Here is a 20,951-nt window from a genome sequence, read left to right on the forward strand (position 1 = left end):
TGTGTTAAAACAATCTTATGGTAGCTTGAGGCATTTAATGAATTAAATAAATCCCTTTATGGATTTGACCAATTGGATGGACGCCTTCACGATGTTGACCAATCAGATGGAGGCCTATGATGTTAGATGTTTTTCACCTATGTCGGTCATTTGGAGTGTCATTTTTAAACTGTTGCAATGAAATGGGATTGATGTTTTTGGTTATTTTGCCATTTGTTTGTATACCGCAAATTATATTGTTATCACAATATTAATCTCTAATATCGCATTTTGCGAGTTTTCCTCATATCGTGCAGCCCTAATCGTAATATTTAATCAAATATTCGGACAGACACTGAAGTGACAGGTTCAGCTGGCGCTGTGGCTTCATTCTGTCACTCTCAGTGTGAGTGTAGAAAGACACGGGAGTATTGGTTTTAGCTGATGCTGAATATGCCAGGGGTTCTCTCTATGTTTACACTTTAAATGACCCTCTCCAAATATGACAACAAACACACACTAAATCATACAACTCAAGCAACAAAGAACAATGTTGAAGGATTTCAAACGATCCCTTTAGATGCTAAGTTTTACATTCCTTACTCCTTCGCTGAATGTCACAGAACATTTAAAAAGGCTGGACATTAGGTAAAAGTGTTGGGCTTCTTGGAACTACCAATCACAAAACAACCACACGGCCGTGTCACACAAGCAGCACCTGGGAGTTTCCCACAGTCACGCCATCGTCAGTCCTCCAGCCTTCAGCCACATTCTAACCCCACAGAGATCCTCGTAAAATGGCTTTGCCGGCCACCGGCTTTGTGCTGCTGTCCTACCTGATGCTGTCAGCGGCCATGTACTTTCAACTCGGAGAGCAGGAAGAAAAATGCATCATCGAGGAGATCCCTGAAGACACACTGGTGAAGGGTGAGTTGCTGGAGCAATCGTTTCCGTGACGATCTGCAACCATGAGCGCAGAGTGAGATTACAGGTGAAGCCATCCTGTAATATTGTAGGATTTTAATCAGTCAACACTAAGGTGAAGCTTATTCAATTACATGAAACTATAAATCTGTTTTAAATCTGCTTTCTTCACATTTGACCCAGTAATGCGCAATCCAATAGGTGTGTTCTGTGAATGCTCCAAGCTGTTGGCCTAACGTCTAAGGCTTTGTGCCCGTCTCACCTTTAGGTCACTTCTTGTTGGTGCCATGGAACCCGAACATGCCTAGCCACTCCCCTCACCTGGGCGTCACGGTGACAGTCAAAGACCAAAACCAGAAGGTACTGCAGGCTTCTGCTAGCTGCTCTGCCAGAGATCACACAAACATGTCGAGCTTTAGTTCCTGCTGGGATCATTGTCTGATTATGAGAACTGGACTAGGTGAGTGTGATGTCATCTATAGTAAATGGTTTACTTCCAGATTCAATGAAATGAAGTCCGTTCAGTCACCACTTTTTTTCGTTTTTTTGCAATATCGATGCTGCAATGTCGGTGAAATGCTTTGGGGAGTGAACACCTTTTGCGCATTCATGGTACCTATCAGCTGGCTAGTGAAAATGCCGTCCAACTTTGCACATGTGCAGTACGGACTGTGCAGTCCTGATGCATAACTTTTTAGAAATGTGTTTTTTCTAAATTAAAATAAACGTTTTAGTTATTTTAACATTTTAAGCAGTATGACTGTTCTCTTCTCAAGAGCTACTCTGATGGACAAGTGCTGTCAAATACTCTAGCGGAAGCAGACGTTTTTTGCGCATGCAGGGTACCAATCGGGGTAGCCGAGTCCGTCTGAGTTCTTGTTTCTATGGCAACCAGTCTCTCTGATCAGAAGTGAGCTTATTGAAAGTTCAGACCCCTACCACTGAAAGCGCATCTGTCAATCAACCTTCAATGTGAGACCACCCACTTTTGTTGAGACATCTGATTGGCCCGTTTAACTTATAATTAGAATAAATGTCATGAAAAAATTAGGATTATCAAGAACATGTTAAAAAAAAAAGTATCAGAGCAAGATGGTTATTCTGACCAATAGAATAACAGTTTATTTCTCTATAGAAGTATGTGGGATTTTTTGGAAGCAGTACTTCTTGTTTGGGACGCCAAAAGGGAGGGGTCACTCAATCCAGTTCTCATATACAGTCAATGATTGGGATTCATTCTTTAGTGAATGTGGGTCGTATGAAGTAAACTATTATTCTAATATCAAAGAAAATAAGTGGAAATATACGGTTTTTTTTTGTCTTTCCTCCTCATTAGGTTGTGATGTCCAAGCGTTATGGAAAATTAGGGAAATTTACCTTCACAGCTCACATGTCGGGTCAGCACTACCTCTGTTTCCAAACCAACTCCACCAGATTCTCTGTTTTTGCGGCAGAAAAGATGGTAAGACTTAAAGACAAACAGGAATAATATCTTCAAAAAACGCCTGTTTTACACCCTCTGATAATATTTGAATGTTTTCTAAAAATCTCCACATGTATTTATAGAAGCTGCATCTGGATGTCCAGATGGGAGAGCACTCCATTGACCCCAGTGTTCAAATGACCAAAGACAACTTAGAAGTACTCGAGGAGAGCCTCATGCACATGAGGGAACAGATGACGTACATCAGCAGGCAGCAGGAGTACCAGAGGGTAGGTTAGCTTCACTTCAAGAGAAGGTGGTACGGTGGCCCTGAACTACAAATCCTCATCATCATGATGAAGATCACAACGACAAATAAAAAAGAAAATGAAATATTGCATTTCAAACACTTCATTTTAAATGCTGATCAGATAACAGCAATACTGGATATGACCTGTACTAAACTTTTATGAGCATGTGGAAATTTAAGACAAATTAAAAAAATAAATAAATAAGAGTCAAAAATCCCTTCATCCTCCAATCAGTGATGTCCCATAGTACCTGCACTTTCAGGTTTGTATTTCTTTTTTAATATTTAATTCTAATTTCTGGAAATTACTTTTGTTTTCTGAAACGTTTCATTATTATTTTGTTTAATTCTTTTGGAACTGCAGTCTGGAGTTTTCTTTTGATTTCAAAAATGTAATGTTGTTTTGTTATTATTGCTTTGCGTTTTTATTTGTCCTGAAATTTAGTATGTTTTAGCGTTGAGTGAGTTGTTGGTGTGATTTGCACCTCAGGGCCACCATAGTCTGATCATGGATGAAGAAGTCACACAATCAACAAACAATTAAATGTTTTCTAACCTGTTTTCATTAATATCTAACATTAGGAATGCTGTTTTATTGAATGCCTGACTTTATTTCAATAACCTTTTTGGTTTTTTTTACACTGTGCATAACTTAGGAAAAGGAGGAGCTGTTCCGGCAGATCAGTGAGGACACCAACAGCAAAGTGGTGTGGTGGGCCGTGGTCCAGACCTCACTACTGCTCTGTGTGGGTTTCTGGCAGATGAAGCGGCTCAAAGACTTTTTCATCGCCAAGAAGCTGGTGTGACGACCAACCAGCTCTGCACGTGTATATTCAGTACCATGAAATAAAAATGTGTGACCTGGGCGTGCAGGTTGCTGCTCTTGTGAGCTGTGGTTGCCATGACAGCTGCTTGATGTTTTACCTGTCTTTTTTTTTTTTAAACTTGTCCTGACCCACGACTGAGCAAACAGATGAGAGCTGAAGGTCTTTTGTGTTGGACAGGTTTTACTATTACAATAAGGGGGTTATGCATCTTTGGATAGCCAGGGTGTATAATTGGTTAACCCCTTTTTGCTTATGTTGTTTATTATTTTCTATTTATTTATTACATTTGATGTTTAAAATATATAGGGGAAAAGTGTGAAAGGGGGGGGTGGAAGAAAAAAGAGAGGGGGGAGAAATTAAGGGGATACAAGTGCTAACTATCTAATTTGAGTAGGTTATGATTTTAAGCTTCCTAACATTTATACTAGATCTGCTGGAAAGACAAATGCAACATCCAAGACTAAAAAGTCTGACACAGAGCGGGGGGCCTTGCCCACCGACCCGGGCAGGTGCAGAGGAGGCCCCTCCGGCACCTGGGAGCATAGGCGACCCTGGTGACAGGGCCCCAAGGCCACAGGACAGGCACGCTCCGCCGTACCCGGCGGCAGCCATTGGGCCATCGGGTGCTGAGACCGAGACGCGGGCCAAAGATGGAGCCAGGACCCAGAGGACCCAGGAGCTGCTCTCCACCCAGCCGGGGCCTCCTTATCGCAGGCCAGCCACTGCGCCCAACCCAAGCAGCACAAAGATCACGACGCAACCACAGCTCCACCCGTACCCCCCCCACACACACACTACCCTATAGCCCCCTCACCCAACACGGATATTTTACCTGTCTTTAATAAAATAAGAAACTACTGTTTAGTGTGACATAGTTTAGTAGGGGTCTAACAATTAACCAAATATTTGATTTATATTACTAGGATCGAACCAGGTTGGTTAAATCGACCAATACCATAAAAACACATTTCAAAATGAGCGAAATTGATAATTGAAAGGAAAATCGGAAAATACCATTTTAATTAAGACATGGTAGGTTTATTTTACTATAACATAAAAACAACTTGCGAATGGATTTGACATTAATTCTTGTTTACTTGCTTGTTTAAGACATACTTAAATTACACTTGATCATCTAGCAAGAAAATCAAGGAATGATGATCTTCTGCACTGTTCAGGTATTTCTCTCTTAGTCCCACTAGTTCAAGTTTGGGCTACAAATGTCCTGGATCGGTATCAGGTCAGTGAATCGGATCGGAAGGGATCGTTTTACATTAAACAAAATTGAAAGTGACACCCAAAAATATCGAAAATGAACAACTGTTAAAATAAATTGTTACGCCCCTATCATTTAGGCATAATAGGCACAACTACTTTGTTTTTTTAATCAGGCAGATTTCGCAACACCTTTACCCCAAAAAAGACCTCCACCTCAGGACTGAACCATTGTACATCACACATAGCTATTTGGAAGGGAAAAAACGACACTATTGTTATTATTATTAATATTATTATCATTAAGGAATGCCTCTGGTGTCAAATGAACGCATTAAGGTAAAAGACTTTCCAGGATTAACTAATAAATTGCGTTTATTAGTTGGTGCTTAATCGGCTAGCTAATTAAGCTAGCTAGAAGGGAAAATCCGCCTTTTTAGGGCTATTGCAAGTTTACAAATGCGTTATTTTAGGTCTAAAATGTTTTATCTAGTGGGGAATTTTTTTTAAATTAATCACCAGTTATTTTGTACAGAAGACTAAGTGTAACAAAAATCGAACAAACAATTCGTCTCCAAACACACGCCACATGTTAGCTAAACACCGAGAAGATTTTATCAACATTTCCCCCTTATCAGCTGTACTAAATACAGGTAGCATGATCAACTAGATAGATTCAAATGTGTGTTTCGAGATCTGCGCAGACATATCTGTGATCAAAGCGGTAAATAATAACGGCACCGCTTGTTTCTTTGCAGGTATTGAGATGTCGTTTTGGGTCTACTGTAACTCCTGCTTTCTCTCCGCCGCTGCTGACCGTCAGCTGGCCGTCACCACCTGTGGTCATGTCATCTGCAGTGTCTGCTACCAGAAAGGTGGACAAACATGACGCACGAACACAAACACGCACTGTGTTATCCATGCATCCCTACTGCAATACCTCAACTGATCGGACAGAGGCGCCTGTTGGACACGAGGAGTCATGACAGAAAGTGAAAGGCGTTCCTTTAGAAGAAAAGATTGCACCCTTAAAAGTGAAAATGAAGAGGATTATTGATCATCACCCTTCCATCAAAGCTTTGGCGTTCTGATTTTCCTTCCGTCCATTCATAACTTAAGAGACAAAATCACATTTATGTTGTTTGACCTAGATTTACAAGAACCATCACTTAATGTTCTTGTAGCACAATGAACGACATAGATAAAGAAAATTCAGCTTAACGCATCATTTCAAAATTGTTGTTTAAATGGTTGTGAATCAGGAGCAGACTAAACCATGTCTTTAAAAAAAAAAAAATCTTATATCTGTGCTATAGGCTCTGCTCCATTCTTTTGCATCCGCTTGTAGACGACTAGATCCATGTACGTCTTTGTTTTCCTGGTATAAGCTGGAATTTGGCTCAGAACTGTTCGGCTGGATAGCTCTGTTATTGCTCAACATTTTTGTAATGTTAGGTTGGGGGTGTGATAGGCTGTAAGATAGCATGAGAGCCTGTAAACAAAGGGATGATGGGAAACCTGTCCCTCTACACATCAGAGGCCAATTTCTGATGATCTACTGTCGCTCTGCAGAAATGTTCTTGTTCAGTTGTTTTTTTGTTTAAAAAAAATGGGATAATCATAATTAAAAGACTTCTGGGAACGCTTTTACAATAGATTAAGAGATGATTAGAATGGGACTTTAAGCATGGCAGTGAAATGTGGACAAAATGGGCTTCTTCTGCAGCTACAAAGTCAAGTTGTGATGTGATTTTATGTGTTAGAAACCCCAAGGTTAGGCTGGGTTTGAACATAGAACAGGACAATGACCCTTGACCTAGCCAAAAATAAAGCAAGACTCTTCATCTCTAATCACGTAAAGATGCTGATGTGCCCTAATGTAGTGACGGTCCTACTTTAGGATCATATGCTACATACTTAGCTCCTGGGCAGAAACATGATCAGTCTTCAGTAAATGAGTCAGAACTGAAATTTACACAAAACACTAACAAATGTGACCTTTTTTTTTTAGGCAAACAAAAAAACTGTTTAATATGCAGCAGCCAGTGCCAAATATCCCCACTTTCTGACAAAGTAAGTCACTTTTTTTCCTGCTACATTTGAAACAGCCATATATGAGATGACGTCTCTAAAGCCACTTCAGCTTAGAAGTCACTGTAAAAATGATTCCACGTGTGTTTGTTGCAGAGCAGCTCTGAAGTGAAGACTTTGTTCTCAGACATCAACGTCGTGACGACTAAGCACTTGACGGAAATCAGCAAAGTTTGTTCAGCGTCTTGATGCACAGCAGCTGCAGCTCACAGCAGCAGCATCCGCCATTAGCCGATCCATTGAATAATCTGACTTCATCCGCTTTGGAATGAGACATTTGAAAGAGATTCATGTTCGATTAACAGATTCACAGCGTGTTCCTCTTTTGTTGCAGGTGATATCGTTCCAGTCAAGACACCAGAGAAAGCTGCTGACTCACTACAAGAAAAGAGTACGAGGGTTTTTTCATCCTTTAAAGCCCAGCCTGTTTATATTTACATGTCTGTTGGCTTATAGTTTGAATGTTTTCTGATATTTTTATGAAAAAAAAAGACGTGTATAGTACTGAAAACAACCAGCGGCTTCTCTATGGCTTTAATTTCAGAATGAAAAACTGGAAGAAACATTCGTGAAAATGAAGCAAGAAATGCAGAAGATGGCAAAGTGAGCTAAAACCAAGACAACCTTTTCTTTCTATGTGAAGTTTTTGTTTCTAAACTGCATTAAAACAAACTTTCTTCTTTAAAGGAAGCTGAATGAACAGAGTGTCTACATTGCTAAGATGGAAAAGTCCCTTCAGCATCAAAGGTGCAGCTCCATCCTTTGTTTCTGCAATGTATCAGCAGCGCTGGAGCTCAGTGTTTTCTCAGTAGAAACAGATCTGAAAGCTGCAAAGCTTTGGATTAAACTATCGTGTTTAAGTCATTTGGCAGCACTAATGACTCCAAACATTTTTTCACCTCTCACTAGATGTCACCATTGACTCATGTGTGCGGAGAAAGTAAAATAATTTGGAGCAAAAAGTTTCATGCCAAACTTTTTCACACACAAAAAAAGGGGTTTTAAACAAAGAGTTGACTCAATTTTTTAAATCAGTTATGCTTATTCTCAACAAATACTGAAGCAAAATGCATTTTAAAGCATTCGTAAATGTGGATGTCAAATGATTAAACACCTTTCTTTAAGTTTCTCATAAAAGACAAAACTTGGTTCTGATTCTGAAAACTTTTAATTCAGTTTCCTGCAACTTTTTTTCAAGACCTTTATGAGAACTGCAAAGTAACATTTCAAAGGTTTTCCTCACAAAAATGGATGAAAACCTCAATCAAATCTAAAAAACTAGGCTTTTAGGAGCTCTGCCTATCCTCTCTGTTTGAACTGGTCAGAAACAGAAAGGATTTCATTTTTGCAGCTGCAAAAGTCTTCAGTGTATCTGTGTTGCTAAAAATCTGCTGAGCTTCTTTCCTTTCTCTCACAGCGCCATGGCGCCGCCTGTGTCACAGATGAGCCGCGCCTCCTACTCTGCACACGTGCAAAAACCGGGTGAACCGTCTCATAATTTAATACCACACTTTGTGTTTTAAGGCTGTCATCCAGTCACCACTGTTCCTGCTAGATCCATATTCTGATCTATCAGTTCAAAAATAATGAAAGAATTGTTTGTTATAGTGTACTCGAGTATTCTGTGAGTTTTTACTCTGTATCCAGAGTAACGTTAAAGTACCATTAGCTGTCACGCAGCTAGGTGTGTGACATTTGTTCCCTGCATTTGACCCATCCCCAGGGGGACAGACACAGCCGCACTTGGGAACCATTTGGTGGATTTAACCCCCTAATCCAACCCCTTAATGCTGAGTGTCAAGCAGGGAGGCACTGGGTCCCATTTTTAGACTTGGCCTGGATTTGAACACACGACCTTCCAGTCACAGGGCGGACACTCTACCACAAGGCCACTGAGCTGGTAGCAGACTCACCAGTGGTTCCTTAAAGCTTTAAGACAGGGGTCGGCAACCGGCGGCTCTGGAGCTGCATGCGTCTCTGTCCTCCCTGTGCTGCGGATCTCTGTGTTTTCGTAAAATAACTATCATGTTCTCAGATTGTCGTGATGCCTTTAACACCATCGGGGAGGGCGAGCGGGCAGGAGGAAGAGAGAAGTGTGAATGTGAGGAGGGGGCAGCTATGAGCGCCGACCAGAGTCTGTTATGAGATGGAAAGTTCTTCTGGAAAGACAGTCAGTGGCGATTTCGTAGGAGACACATGAAAGCCCCAAAAGACTAAAACCAACTATTAACGCGTGAAATTAATTAAATTTGCGTTTAGGCGCCCCTACTATCCTGTCACCTTGGTGCTACGATGACCGTATGTTGCACAGTCTGTGTAATACAAGCTGGAGTTGCACGTGGGGGAAACAACGAACATGTAGAGAGGCGGGGGCGGGGCTTAGACTCACCGCTTATGATTCCTGACAAACTAACAGCTGCTTCCTAATAAAAAATAGTTGTCATCCATAAAATTAATATAATTTATTGGGTTTACTGGATTTAAAGAAAAAAAAATAGAAAGGAGTCTGCATCAAAGTGAATTTGTTTTGACAGACAGAAAAGTCTATTCAAGGTTGTGGAAAATGGACAAAAGATCAAAGGAAACGTCACACTCATAAATAATAAAAATAATTAGATTAAATAATTAAATAAATGTCCAGATAACATACCGAATCAATACAAGTATTGCCAAATGAACGATTGGGATATATCGGTAAAACCATTTTTTCTAACACATCTGGTGTTGCGGCTCCCTGTTCCTTTAATCTCCGTGGGAAACTGATCCAAATGGCTCTTTGAGAGGTTCAGGTTGCCGACCCCTGGTTTAAGATGTCTAAGTCTTAAGAAAGGAACATTTAAACAGAAATCCCTGCGAACATGTTTAAACTGCAGCTTTTTTCATCATAGGAAGATAGAAAACACAGATTTTATTTGGAGGGGGGGTCGTTTTACTGCTTCCAAATGATTTCTAGCTGAGTAGAGGGCATCACATAATCTGTAATTGTGTTTTTGTTAAATGATTATGTTTCTTTTCTAGCTTGAAATCACATTTCAAAACGATTGAACAGAGGACGCCTCTTAATTTTTCCTTTCAGGGACGTCATATTTCAGACATTTAACAGCAAACAATGATTTTTAAAATACTTTTGAGGTTTTTCAATCACTCCTCATCAGTCCATATCCATGCTGCTTCTGGATCCTGATCCTGCTTCTTTCACATGGTAACACACATTACGTTACAATGTTCAAAACCACCACTAGAGTGTGTTGCTTATTTAGGTCTGGTGTAATTTAGGGTCACTTCCTCACATTTTGGTTCCATTTCAAAAAGGTAACTCCCCCCACAAGCCATGAAACTTCAGAACCAGAACCACATCTGTCTGGAAACCCAATTATTTACCACACCGTTTTCTGAGGTTGGCACGCTTCCTCACAACAAGAAGACTCTGGTTCGAATCCCTGCTGAGACCTTTCTGTGTGGAGTTTGATGTTCTCCCCGTTCATCTCCAGTTTAGTCCAAAAATCCCACCTGGAAGGGTCATTGGTGTCTCTGCATGTGGCCTCTTGGTTTGCATGTTGGAGTGTGCGATTATGTGGCTGGTGACCTGTTCAGGTTTACTCCAGCTTCACTTAAGTAACTGGGCTTGCTTCAGCCGCCATGTGACCCCCAAAGGGATTCAGCGGGTTCTGAAGATGGATGAGTGGATAGTTAGATAAAGGTCTAACGCAGTGTTTTTCAACCTTTTCTGAGCCACGGCACACTTTAACCTTAAAAAAAATCCCGCGGCACACCAGCATCCAAAAATTAAAAAAAAAGGAGAAACTCATAGTCTGTATTGATCTACAGCCCCTCCACAATCTCACATGCATTTTTGAGATAATTGTTACAGAGAAAGCTGGAAACTGCAGCTGTTTTTTTTCTAGAAGATGCAATAAAAGTTAAGTTAGAAGATTTAAAAACAGTTTGTGTGTTCGTTGGTTTCAAGACGTTTAACAACAGATCTCCTTTTGCGCTGTCACTCTCACAACCCAATGCATCATGGGAGATGTAGTGCATAAAACGGCCGGAGATCGGTTTTCGGAGCTTCATTGTTTTGTTCACTTGTTCCACGGTCTGATACCGGATTCTGTGGAAAGCTACACCCCTAAAGACGAGCTTTAGCTGGTATTTCTGTTAGAACTGAGCGACTTTACGAGCTAAATCGGGACAAGGAAGTGAAGACTTTAAGCACTTCTGATTGGTCAGACCGATGACATGTGATTAACCCCCCCAAGAATGATTGGTGGAGACTGTTAAAGGTACGGGACTTTTCCAAAATACTTCCGAAGGTGCAGCTGAATCGCAGTACGTCATTCTTATCAAAATGTCTTTAATAAAATAAAATAAACGCAAAGAAAAAGTTTTTTATGATCTTTTACATTCCTAACTCCTCAGTGTTTTATCAGGGCCTGTTTGGATGAACAGAGAGCTGATTTCCTGGAGATGGGAAATGTTTTTAGATCAGTTAATGAGGGCAATTTTCCACGGCACACTTGACCATCTCCCACGGCACACTAGTGTGCCGCGGCACACTGGTTGAAAAACACTGTTCTAACGGATCAAAAGCAAAATGTAAGACACGTTCACTGTTGGATGACAACATGAGGGGTGAAAGATTTCCAAAATCAATATCATAGAATCGCCTAGCAACCTTTTAACTGTGAGAAGAACTTTACTCCTAACATGCAGCGTTTTATGTACAGTTTTTTGTATCAGTCAAACATTTTATTAAGGGTAAATGGAGACCCCCCCCCCTTTAGTCTTTTAAGAACAACTAAAAAGCAGGGACATTTGGTTTCAACCATTCCTATTGGAAATACGGATGTGCATGTCTTTTTCACTATGACTGTATGGTAAACATAGGTGTGTTTCCTCCTCCAACCGGCTTCTAGCCCTGCAGATTCCATACAACTCCCCAGCTCCCCTCCTACGACACTTCCCAGCAACTAACATGTAAGTACCATCCCTCGTCTTCTTCACGTCATTAACCCTCCTCATCTTCGCATGTCATGACGTGATTCCCTATGTACTATACCTCACATCACTACTCTCACTATACTGACACTTACTGTACTGCAGATCTCAAGGGACAAAAATAAATTAAAGTGCAAGATTGCAGATGGTGAAAAATGACTGTCTTCTGTTAAGAATCCCAGTCCCTCTGCAGGATTACTTTCACCATTCCTAGTGTTGTTTTATGTGAGTCCGAGCAGTTCAGGTAAAATCTGCAGGGTTAGTTGCAGTTTGACAAGATAAAAACGAGAACTGACATTTTCTTTTTATGGCTGAACCGTCACTTCAGGTCTTAAGAGCCACACTCGGAATCAGGGGTTCTCTCTTTGTGTTGAAGAAAAGTGTCGTCTGTATCAGAATAGAACTTCTGCATGCAAAAACAAAGCTGATTCCTTAGAAGGCAACAGTCCAGGTGACTCTAACAGAAACGAATCTGGTGTTTTTATGTCTCACAGCCATGAAAACACTGAAGTGGATGAAATGAGTCTGTTCAGGAAAGTGAGTGGGAACCGATGCTTCACATTCTCCTGGTTTTATCTATCAGGTTTTATCACACAGGGAAGGAAAGTGTTGAGATAGAGGTTCATATGTCATTATTTGACCCTTTCTGTGTTTCAGCCCAACTCTGTTTCCAGACTGTCAGTTAACAAGCCCCCCCAGGATGGACGAATGGGTACGAGATCCGCTCTGCCAAAAAACAAACATGGCTTCTGGAAGTTTTCTGCAACTTCAAAGTCAATATTTGAACTACTTTAAAACTAAATTTGCTGAATGTTTTTAGGAATTTATTCAAAAAAGGTGATTTTTATTTAAAGATAATAAGATTTTGTCATTGACTGAACTGGAGCGAGTGAGTATGAGGTCACTCACCAAAAAAGGTTTACTTCTGGCTCCAATCAAATTAAATCAATTTAGTTGCATTTTTTGCTAAATGGATTCCAGCATGTTGGAGCCAGACAGTGTCACAAAGCATTCATCTTCTAAGCCAGTGTTTTCCTTTCGGGGTCACGAGGCTGCTGGAGCCTATCCCGGCCACACATGGGCGAAGGCAGGGGACACCCTGGACAGGTCGCCACTCTGTCGCAGGGCCACAAATCACACACTCTCACATTCACACCTAGGGACAATTTAGAGTGACCAATGCTAGTAACGGTGGGAGGAAGCTGAATGCCCCTAAATCCACGCTGCACAGGGAGAACATGCAAACTCCACACAGACAGGTCCCCCGTTGGGCCTTATTGCTGTGAGGGTAATCACCAATGTCAGCAAGCAAGTCATCATTTCTATGAAAACCCCTCTCGCCAATCAGGAGAGAGAGTGAGCATGTTGGAAGGCCACACCCCTTTCTCTATAGAAGTCCCTGGCAGAATGCCAGTGAGGAGGGGTCACTCAGTCCAGTTCTCGTATACAGTCAATGTTTTTTACACTTGATGCTGGGTTTCCACTCTCTGTTCTTAAGTCTGTGTTTTTGGTTTAGTTTCAACAATATTAAAATATTCATGATTTTCTATTTCATTTCTATGACTTTACCTGCAAAAATCATCCATCATTGAAGTCATTTCCTGCAAGTACAAATTCTGATAAAGAAGTGACACAAAACGGACTCCTTTTTACTTTACAAAAGCAAATCCAAAATATAGAAAGAGCATGTTTACATTTTTTTTTGTTGTTGCCATTTTTAAAAAACACGCAAGAAGGAGAAGCTGCGTGATAATCACTGAATATGATTTGAAAGTAATGATAGCATAGTTTTCTGGACTGGAACACTCAACTGTGTCCCAGCACAATAAAGGAGGTTACATGTGAGTTATTAGGAGTCCATCGCCACAGTGAAATAAAACATTCAAGGCCCGATGTCATGGCGAGTTCATCAGAAGGTCAGACTGAGAAGCGGAAGAGCTTCATCAAACTGTACAGGTCCAGATTTGATCGATGCATGTTAGTGTTTCTGAATGTGCAGTCAGATGAACAGCTGCCATTAAAACAATGTTTTCATCAAAGTTTGATTTTTAAAAAGTTAGATGCTTTTATTTGTTTTGATGGACCTGATAGAGCTGCATGAGTTTTTGTTTTTTTAAACTCTTAAACGAAACAGTTCTTTTGTGATCAGGTGGTTTTATTCATAGCTAAAATATAAACATCTGTAGCTTTTTGTAAGCACTTGACATTTAGCTGTGACATTATTGTAGAATATGTTAATAAAAGATGTAAGGTTATGTCTGTATGATTTTTTACTTGTGTTAAACGTAAACATGGATTCATCTGATGTTTTTGCCCAGGCGCCGTCTCCAGCAGACCGTCCAGCCAAAACATGCCGGGCTTCCACAGCAGCCAATCCCCCTCAGTCAGGTGACAAACTCTTTTTACCTCGTTTTTAAAGACGTAGGACTGATTACACTTACATGCTAGCTAGCTAATATTCCCATCGTGTCTCAAGGAAGACATGGCCTTGGACAGAAAATATCCTTTTCATACAGTTCAGTAAACTCGATACTGACAAAAAGATGTGGTTTGATTTAGAAGATTTGAGCTTGTGAAAAGCAACGTAATGCAGGAAAGAGTGGCTGGTAACTTCTCTGACTGAGCAACAGTCAACTACCATTGACTGTATAGAAGAACTGGACTGAGTGACCCCTTCCCCTGGTGTTCCAAACAGGAAGTACCCGCTGGCTCCAAGAAGCCAAAATCCCATCGACTTCTATTGAGAATTAAACAGCTATTACTCAATCATTCTATTTTTTATAAAAAAGAACAATCTTGATCTGATACTTTTTTTTTAACACTTTCTTGCTAATTTTAATTTCTCACATAACATTTTTTCTTTGTTGCAAGTTGTCCAATTTATAACCTGGCCAATCAGATGCCTCATTTGAAGTTCTCAGGTTGCCAGGTTGAATGTTTTAAACCGTATGACCAATTGTCCCAAGCCAGCTTTCAAGTTGTAGGGGGGGGGGGTACTTTTAACAAGCTCACTCCTGATTGGTGGGAGTGTATTTTATAGAAACTGTGACACAGACCAAATTAGACCACTCACTACTTACTGGTTCCAACAGGGGGGGTCGTTTGTAATGTGGAAAAATGGCAACTGAATTGACTTAATTTCGTTGGAACTGGAAGTGAGTCTTTTTCTCTGGATGATGTCACACTCATTCACTCCAGTTCTCATATGTAGTCAATGGTCCCGAACATCCTCTGACACTAAGGAATTATTCAGTAGATGCTGAGAGACATAAACACAACACAAATGTTGCTCCAACACATGGAAGCACCATCAATGAACAGGATTTTAAGGCATCTTTAGGCTTTTTCATAAATATTTATACTTTTATATTTAATTCACTTGTTTTCTGGAGAATGTTTAATAATCGTCTCAAATCAAAAGGTTAGTACACAAAACTGATATGTATTTTTCGGTAGAGGTTAGCATTTATTCTCTTGTGATTGTCAGTGTCAGTCATATTTGCAACAGATGTCCTCTCTCAGTCGCTTTCAGGGAGCCCCTTTAACCCCAGAGCTGTCAGCATTCAACCACAGGTCTGCATGGACGTCTCCCATCTTCAAGCCTTCATCCTCCTTCAGAGGCTCCATGTCGTCTCTAGTCTGTCCATCTCCCTGACAAACACTCAGTAACTGTCAGGAGGTTTGCAGATGTTCATGATTTTCCCCCCATTCTCCGTCTGTGTGTTGGTCCTAATCTCCCTTTAACGTGTTCAGCTAGACCCCTGAAATGTATGGTCAAAGCACTGTCTATGAATGTATTATACCAGTCTGCATATATTCTGAGAAGAATTATTTCTAATTAAATGATTATTTGATGGAGAAAGATCAAGTTCTTTGTAAAGTTTGCTTTCTAAAATCCAGGGCAAGTCCTCCAGTAATCCACAGAAACCAAGTGGCTTTGAAACACAAAGCTCTACAAGCTGTTAGCTAAAGGCCCATCCTGATGTGTCCGGACCTGCCAACCCGAGCGCCTCTGTAATGGCGAGCAGGTATTCTGACTTCAAAGTGCTCTGTCACAATTGATCACAATACAGAACACACAGAGACTCTCACTCCCTATGAGTTTGAGTCATTGTACTATTCAAGATGTGCGCCAACACACCAGTTCAACTACTGAAAGCTTAATACTTGACTTTATTTGCTGTTCTGTTATTTGTTTTTAGAGATGGGGTAGAATTTTTTCTAAAATATTGATAGTAATAATAATAGTTTACAACCAAATATTCTAATAAAGCTATTCATTGTTGTAAACTAGAAAAACAAGTTAGTATTAGTTTAAACTGCAAATTCAGATGCACATGATCAGTCAACCACCTAATGGAGGGACTGAAGGCTCGGTTCCTGCCTTGCCTTCCCGAGTCACAGTGTCCTTGGGCAAGACACTAAACTCCACATGGCTCCTGGTGGTTTTAGGTTGGCACCAGTGTCCAGCAGTGGAGCTGCCATCATTGTGTTTGTGCATCGGTCAGTGTGAAGGACTTTGGGCCTTAAAGGAAGGTAGAAAAGTGTTATAGAAGTGTCAGGAGTCAGAGCTCTGTGTCCCCCTCTGGTCGCCAACGGAAGCCACCCCCAGACTATTGACTGACTACATCTCCCAGCCGCCTCAGCGCGTAGTCCCCGGATGCTGTTCACCTGAATCCCATTGACAATTATCCACCTGCGCAGAAGTATTGTTTGTGTCTTTCAGCCTACGTTATTGAGTGTTTCTATGTGGATTTACCTGACCCTGATTCTACCTTGACTCTGATTGTCTACGGCCTGACCCTCAATAACCAAAGCCTGACCTCTGAAACCCCTATGCTTGTGTTTGACCCTGCCTTAGCTCTATGGAGGCATAGTTGTGTTTGACGCCTGCTCTGTCAACCCATCTGTCCAGTAAAGCTGCTGCACTTGGATCCAGCCGTCTGCCTGCCTGTTGGTAACAAGAGGTTTACACCATTTACCGTTGACATCAAGTTTACGTCCTCACAGGGCTCACAGGGCACACAGGGCACACAGGGCACACAGGGCACATATCACTCCAGTTTCCTTCTCTTCGCATTGGCTACAGGACACGTTTAGAATTCATTTCAGCATTTTAGCTTGAACTTATAGAGCTTTAAATGGACAGGGCCCCCAAATATAATTCAGAATTGCTGACTTCCTACACCTCTGGTCGCTTCTAACAGTCGTCGGGCGAGTACCTCCTGAGAACCCTGTTTAAAGGTTCTGTCCTTCCAAGCAGTGTCACGGTTAGACTCCCTCTGCCCTGCCTGTAACCCTTGTGCTATCTCAGATGACCCCACCCTTACATTGACGTGTTCTCCCTACCATGACAAAGGTGGATAAAGGTGGAAAGATTTCATGTAATCTATGGACACCAGTGAAGATCACAAATCATTGAAGAAAAAAGGTTCAGAGCACTGTCTAGTGGGTCTAGATGACCCAACTCCCAACGTTAAAGTGCCTAGGATAGCACAAGGGTTCCTAAAACAATCCTATCCAGACAAGCTAGTTCATTTTGCAACTACTGTACCTGCCTTGTCTTTGTTTGAAAATGTTATTGTATCTTACTTATTTTGTTGGATTTATACATTTTATTTGTACGTTGTGAAACACTTTGTGATTTTGTCGATAAATAGTGCTTTATAAAGAACCACTTCATTGCTCTGCACGGATCTGTGACCTTCAGCATGGAAGGTTTCTTCAACAGTGCAGAGACACAACGACAAAAGAATCCAAAACTGTACATAAACGGATGCCTTTTATTACATTCTTTGTGGATTCCTTATCTAAACAGGAGCTCAGAGCTCACGCTGAGTTATGGCGCAAGTGTCCTTGGGATTTCAAAGGTCTGCACTGGTTGCTCTGCAACAACACCTTTTACATTCACAAAGATAAGCCGGGATAATGTGGGATAAAAGAACGCCTTGATTTACTGGCTCATACAGGACCGGACATAAAGAAGACGGGGAAGATGCCCCGATAACAAAACACTTAAAGCAAAACTGTTAACTTTGGACATCTGCTCCTACGTCTCCGCCCTTTCCGATGGAACTTCAGTTGCACGACTTGTTATTTCACCCTCAAATCTGTTACAAAACAGCTGCAAGTGAAGGCATAGACTAGTGTATCCAGAAAGCAACATGATATCATCTGAAGTCATCTCAGCAAGAAGAAGCTCCTGCAGTGAAGCGGGCAGCGAGGACGCCCGATGTGTTCAGACAGGCCGCTTCTTTCTTTGCAGGCCTGCGTTTCTGCCTCTATTGTCAGCGGTTGTCAGGGTGCTGAATAATGTATGTTTGAGAGGGCTCAGGTGGGACTGCCTGCTCCCCTGGCCTGTGCACGCAACACCCAGACCCTGAAAGGGCCTGTGCCAAGGCATTGTGTGCGTGCATGTGTGAGGTTTTGTGCGAAGCCAGTGGGCCTGATCCTCTCCTTTGCTCCAGCGGGATTTAAAGTCGTTTCCTGTCTTTTAAGGCCCACTTAGAGAGAAACGACTGCCTGGGGCAGCCTGGGCTGTCATGGTGTCACACGCTGACAGGGAGAAGACTAAATCAGCGTAATCTCTCCCTTATGCACAAATGAAGATGCACACCAGGTCAAAGCTTGAGCTGTTACTCTGACACTTTAACAAGGAAGGTATTGATGTGCAAATGTTGCTGCATATACTGTAAATTCTCATGCTTCCTCTTTTGCACTCGCACATTTCTGAATGCCTCTAGGCTGTACAAATGAGCTCTGCCACTTCAGAGAGCTGAAGAAAACTATTTTTATGTCAGCGGTAATTACTCACCAGACTGTCCACCCCTCCCTGCTCTCCCAGCCCCTTCATGCCCATCCGTCCTTTGTGTGTGCGTGCATGTGTGTGTTTAAGAGAAGGAAAAGCTTCTCGCTTAATCTGATCCAGACTTCACACTTTGTCACTCCGTATTTTAGACTTGTACCTTTGGTGCTGTTACTGTAATCCCCTTTAGGCAAGACATGACATGAGCTAAATGATTTCACGCCAGAGCTATTTGTCTTTCCGAGGCGAACAAAACGCGTTTGGTTCTTACGCCCATGAGGCCCAACCTGTGATCCCCATCACTTTTACTCTTTGCAGCAGCTCGACGCGTTTTTCGAACGCTCCCATGGACTGTCACCTCAAGATGTAGATGTTTTCACAAACTAAAACCAAACCACTTCCTTAAAAACAAACTAAATAAATAATCTCATTCATTCAGTCATTCATCTTCTTGACCGTTTATTCCCTTTCGGGGTCACAGGGTTGCCGGAGCCTATCCCGGCCACTTGGGCGTAGGCAAGGGATGCCCTGGACTGGTCGCCAGTCTGTCGCAGGGTAGAATATCCTCAATCACACATCCATTCACTCTCACACTCACACTTATTGGACAATTTAGAGTTGCCAATCAACCTACGAAGCATGTTTTTTGGACAGTGGGAGGAAGCCGGAGATCCCGGAGAAAACCCACGCATGCACGGGGAGAACATGCAAACTCCACACAGAAAAATAAAATAATAAATAATCTCTTTCAACCAAATTTCACAGGATACAACATTTGACTAAATTCTTAGACAATAAGTTATTCTTTCCATTTACCTGATTAGTTATGAGATCTCAGTGAAAGGGTTTGATTTAAGCTTTAAAAATCTTTCAAGTTCAACAATTGACTGTATAAGACAAGTGGAGCCAGTGAGTGTGACATCACCCATAGAAAATGGCTTTCTTTTAGCTTCAACAAAATGAAGTCAATTCAGTTACTACTTTTATCAAATACGGACGCCACCGTGTTGAAACCAGATTACATCAGTCAGCATAGATTGGTCCAAATCAGTCGTTACTATGCCAACAACACTTACAAATCAGGAATGAGCTTATTGGAAGTCCACACCCCTACTTCTTAAAAGCCAGTTTAAAGGAGAATCTGTCAATCAAACATTTCGAACGTTTGGCGTAAGACAACCTGCTTTTGTTGAAGCATGTGATTAGTCAGTCTATGACTTAAAAAACTTGCTATAAAGAAGAAAAAAATTATCGTGACAAAAAAAAGAGGATTATCAAGAACATGTTAATAAAAATGTATCAGAGGACAAATGGTTTTCCTGACCAATAGAATGACTGAGTAACAGCTGTTTATTTCTCTATAGAAGTCTATGGGATTTTGTCTTTTGGAGCCAGCGGATACCTCCTGTTTGGAACGCCAAGAGGGAGGGGTCACTCAGTCCAGTTCTCATATACAGGCAATCAATTTAAAATTGTTGACAACTACGTTCGACTTCTGCAAAAATATTCTTTTTTTATCATAAGAGCGGTAGCAGAGCCGCAAGATTAGTTCATGACTGTGTTTACACTGCACTTGATATCTGTAGCATAAAAAGGTCTTCACAAAAAAGAAAAAATGATGAAAACAGCAGCCAGTAGCAGGTCACAGAAACCATCCAAACCACAAGCCACCCTCTAGGTGTATGTCACAAACATTTAATGATGGAATCTGAGGTGATTAAACTGCATTCGGAAAACAAAAGTAGCTCAAATGAATGAGTCAGGTACAGTAGGTATCGATCATATACATTTATTTTTAAAAAAGTGCAAATTCAATAAGTGCAAGACCTGTTATGTCTTACATTTACCTATCCATCCAGCCATCTTCTGAACCCACTGAATGAATCTCTTGGGTAACTTTGGTGAAGGAACCAGGAACAGGTTGCCAGTCCACCACAGGATCGCACAATGACACTCACACACCCACCCCACCTAGGGGTAATTTGGAATCACTAATTAACCAATGAAGCATGGAAACCAGATTGCCCAGAGAAAACTCACATATGCATGTGGAGAACATGCAGACTCTACACAGAACGGAGCCAGCTGGGATTTGAACCAGAGCCTTTTCACTGTGAGTGCTAGCCACTACCTTACAGTGCAGCCCTGTCTTACATTCATAAATATAATTTTCTGAGCACGCTTTTTGGGAAAGAGGGTCCAAAATAAAAAACAATAAATGTCATTTCTCAAACAATTCGAAGGATTGCCATAATAGTGGAGTGGACTGCCCAAATGCAGGGGAATATTCCCAAAGATTCAAGTCAGCCTCTTAGTGTGACTGTGTACCTAATGTCTGTCTCACTTCACGCACACCTGTTCAAATGCTTTGCTTTTGTAGAG

At 41.4% G+C, this 20,951-nt stretch overlaps 2 protein-coding genes across 5 annotated transcripts; both read left to right on the forward strand.

Annotated features, from left to right (window-relative positions):
* The first annotated feature begins 707 nt into the window (after positions 1-707).
* LOC101164569 (transmembrane emp24 domain-containing protein 11-like) lies at positions 708-3,547 on the forward strand. Its single transcript, XM_004073018.4, has 5 exons — positions 708-906; positions 1,172-1,263; positions 2,240-2,365; positions 2,470-2,616; positions 3,293-3,547. The coding sequence occupies exons 1-5, from the start codon at positions 777-779 to the stop codon at positions 3,440-3,442; spliced, it is 645 nt and encodes a 214-aa protein (XP_004073066.1). The 5' UTR covers positions 708-776; the 3' UTR covers positions 3,443-3,547.
* A 1,073-nt stretch (positions 3,548-4,620) lies between these two features.
* On the forward strand, positions 4,621-15,628 carry rnf212 (ring finger protein 212). 4 transcript variants are annotated; one of them, XM_020706391.2, is made up of 13 exons: positions 4,621-4,703; positions 5,437-5,553; positions 6,690-6,751; positions 6,866-6,940; positions 7,104-7,160; positions 7,314-7,372; positions 7,457-7,516; positions 8,187-8,251; positions 11,683-11,743; positions 12,259-12,301; positions 12,422-12,476; positions 14,083-14,152; positions 15,287-15,628. In XM_020706391.2, the coding sequence occupies exons 2-13, from the start codon at positions 5,445-5,447 to the stop codon at positions 15,417-15,419; spliced, it is 849 nt and encodes a 282-aa protein (XP_020562050.1). In that variant the 5' UTR covers positions 4,621-4,703; positions 5,437-5,444; the 3' UTR covers positions 15,420-15,628. The 4 variants fall into 4 exon arrangements, with proteins under 4 accessions (XP_020562050.1, XP_011478143.1, XP_004073067.2 ...); XM_011479841.3 differs by lacking the exon at positions 4,621-4,703 and adding an exon at positions 4,865-5,017; XM_004073019.4 differs by lacking the exons at positions 4,621-4,703; positions 12,259-12,301 and adding an exon at positions 4,865-5,017 and having other exon boundaries at positions 15,287-15,435.
* The last annotated feature ends 5,323 nt before the right edge of the window (positions 15,629-20,951 follow it).

Source organism: Oryzias latipes, chromosome 10 (genome assembly GCF_002234675.1).
Source record: "Oryzias latipes chromosome 10, ASM223467v1".
Taxonomy (NCBI): domain Eukaryota; kingdom Metazoa; phylum Chordata; class Actinopteri; order Beloniformes; family Adrianichthyidae; genus Oryzias; species Oryzias latipes.

Bases quoted from the DNA above. Each gene is read 5' to 3' on its own strand.
- LOC101164569 (XM_004073018.4), top strand. From the start codon at position 777: ATGGCTTTGCCGGCCACCGGCTTTGTGCTGCTGTCCTACCTGATGCTG. The intron at 1,264-2,239 runs GTACTGCAGGCT...CCTCCTCATTAG, and splicing joins TCAAAGACCAAAACCAGAAG to GTTGTGATGTCCAAGCGTTA. The intron at 2,617-3,292 runs GTAGGTTAGCTT...TGCATAACTTAG, and splicing joins GGCAGCAGGAGTACCAGAGG to GAAAAGGAGGAGCTGTTCCG.
- rnf212 (XM_020706391.2), top strand. From the start codon at position 5,445: ATGTCGTTTTGGGTCTACTGTAACTCCTGCTTTCTCTCCGCCGCTGCT. The intron at 12,302-12,421 runs GTGAGTGGGAAC...TCTGTGTTTCAG, and splicing joins AAATGAGTCTGTTCAGGAAA to CCCAACTCTGTTTCCAGACT. The intron at 14,153-15,286 runs GTGACAAACTCT...GTCCTCTCTCAG, and splicing joins AGCCAATCCCCCTCAGTCAG to TCGCTTTCAGGGAGCCCCTT.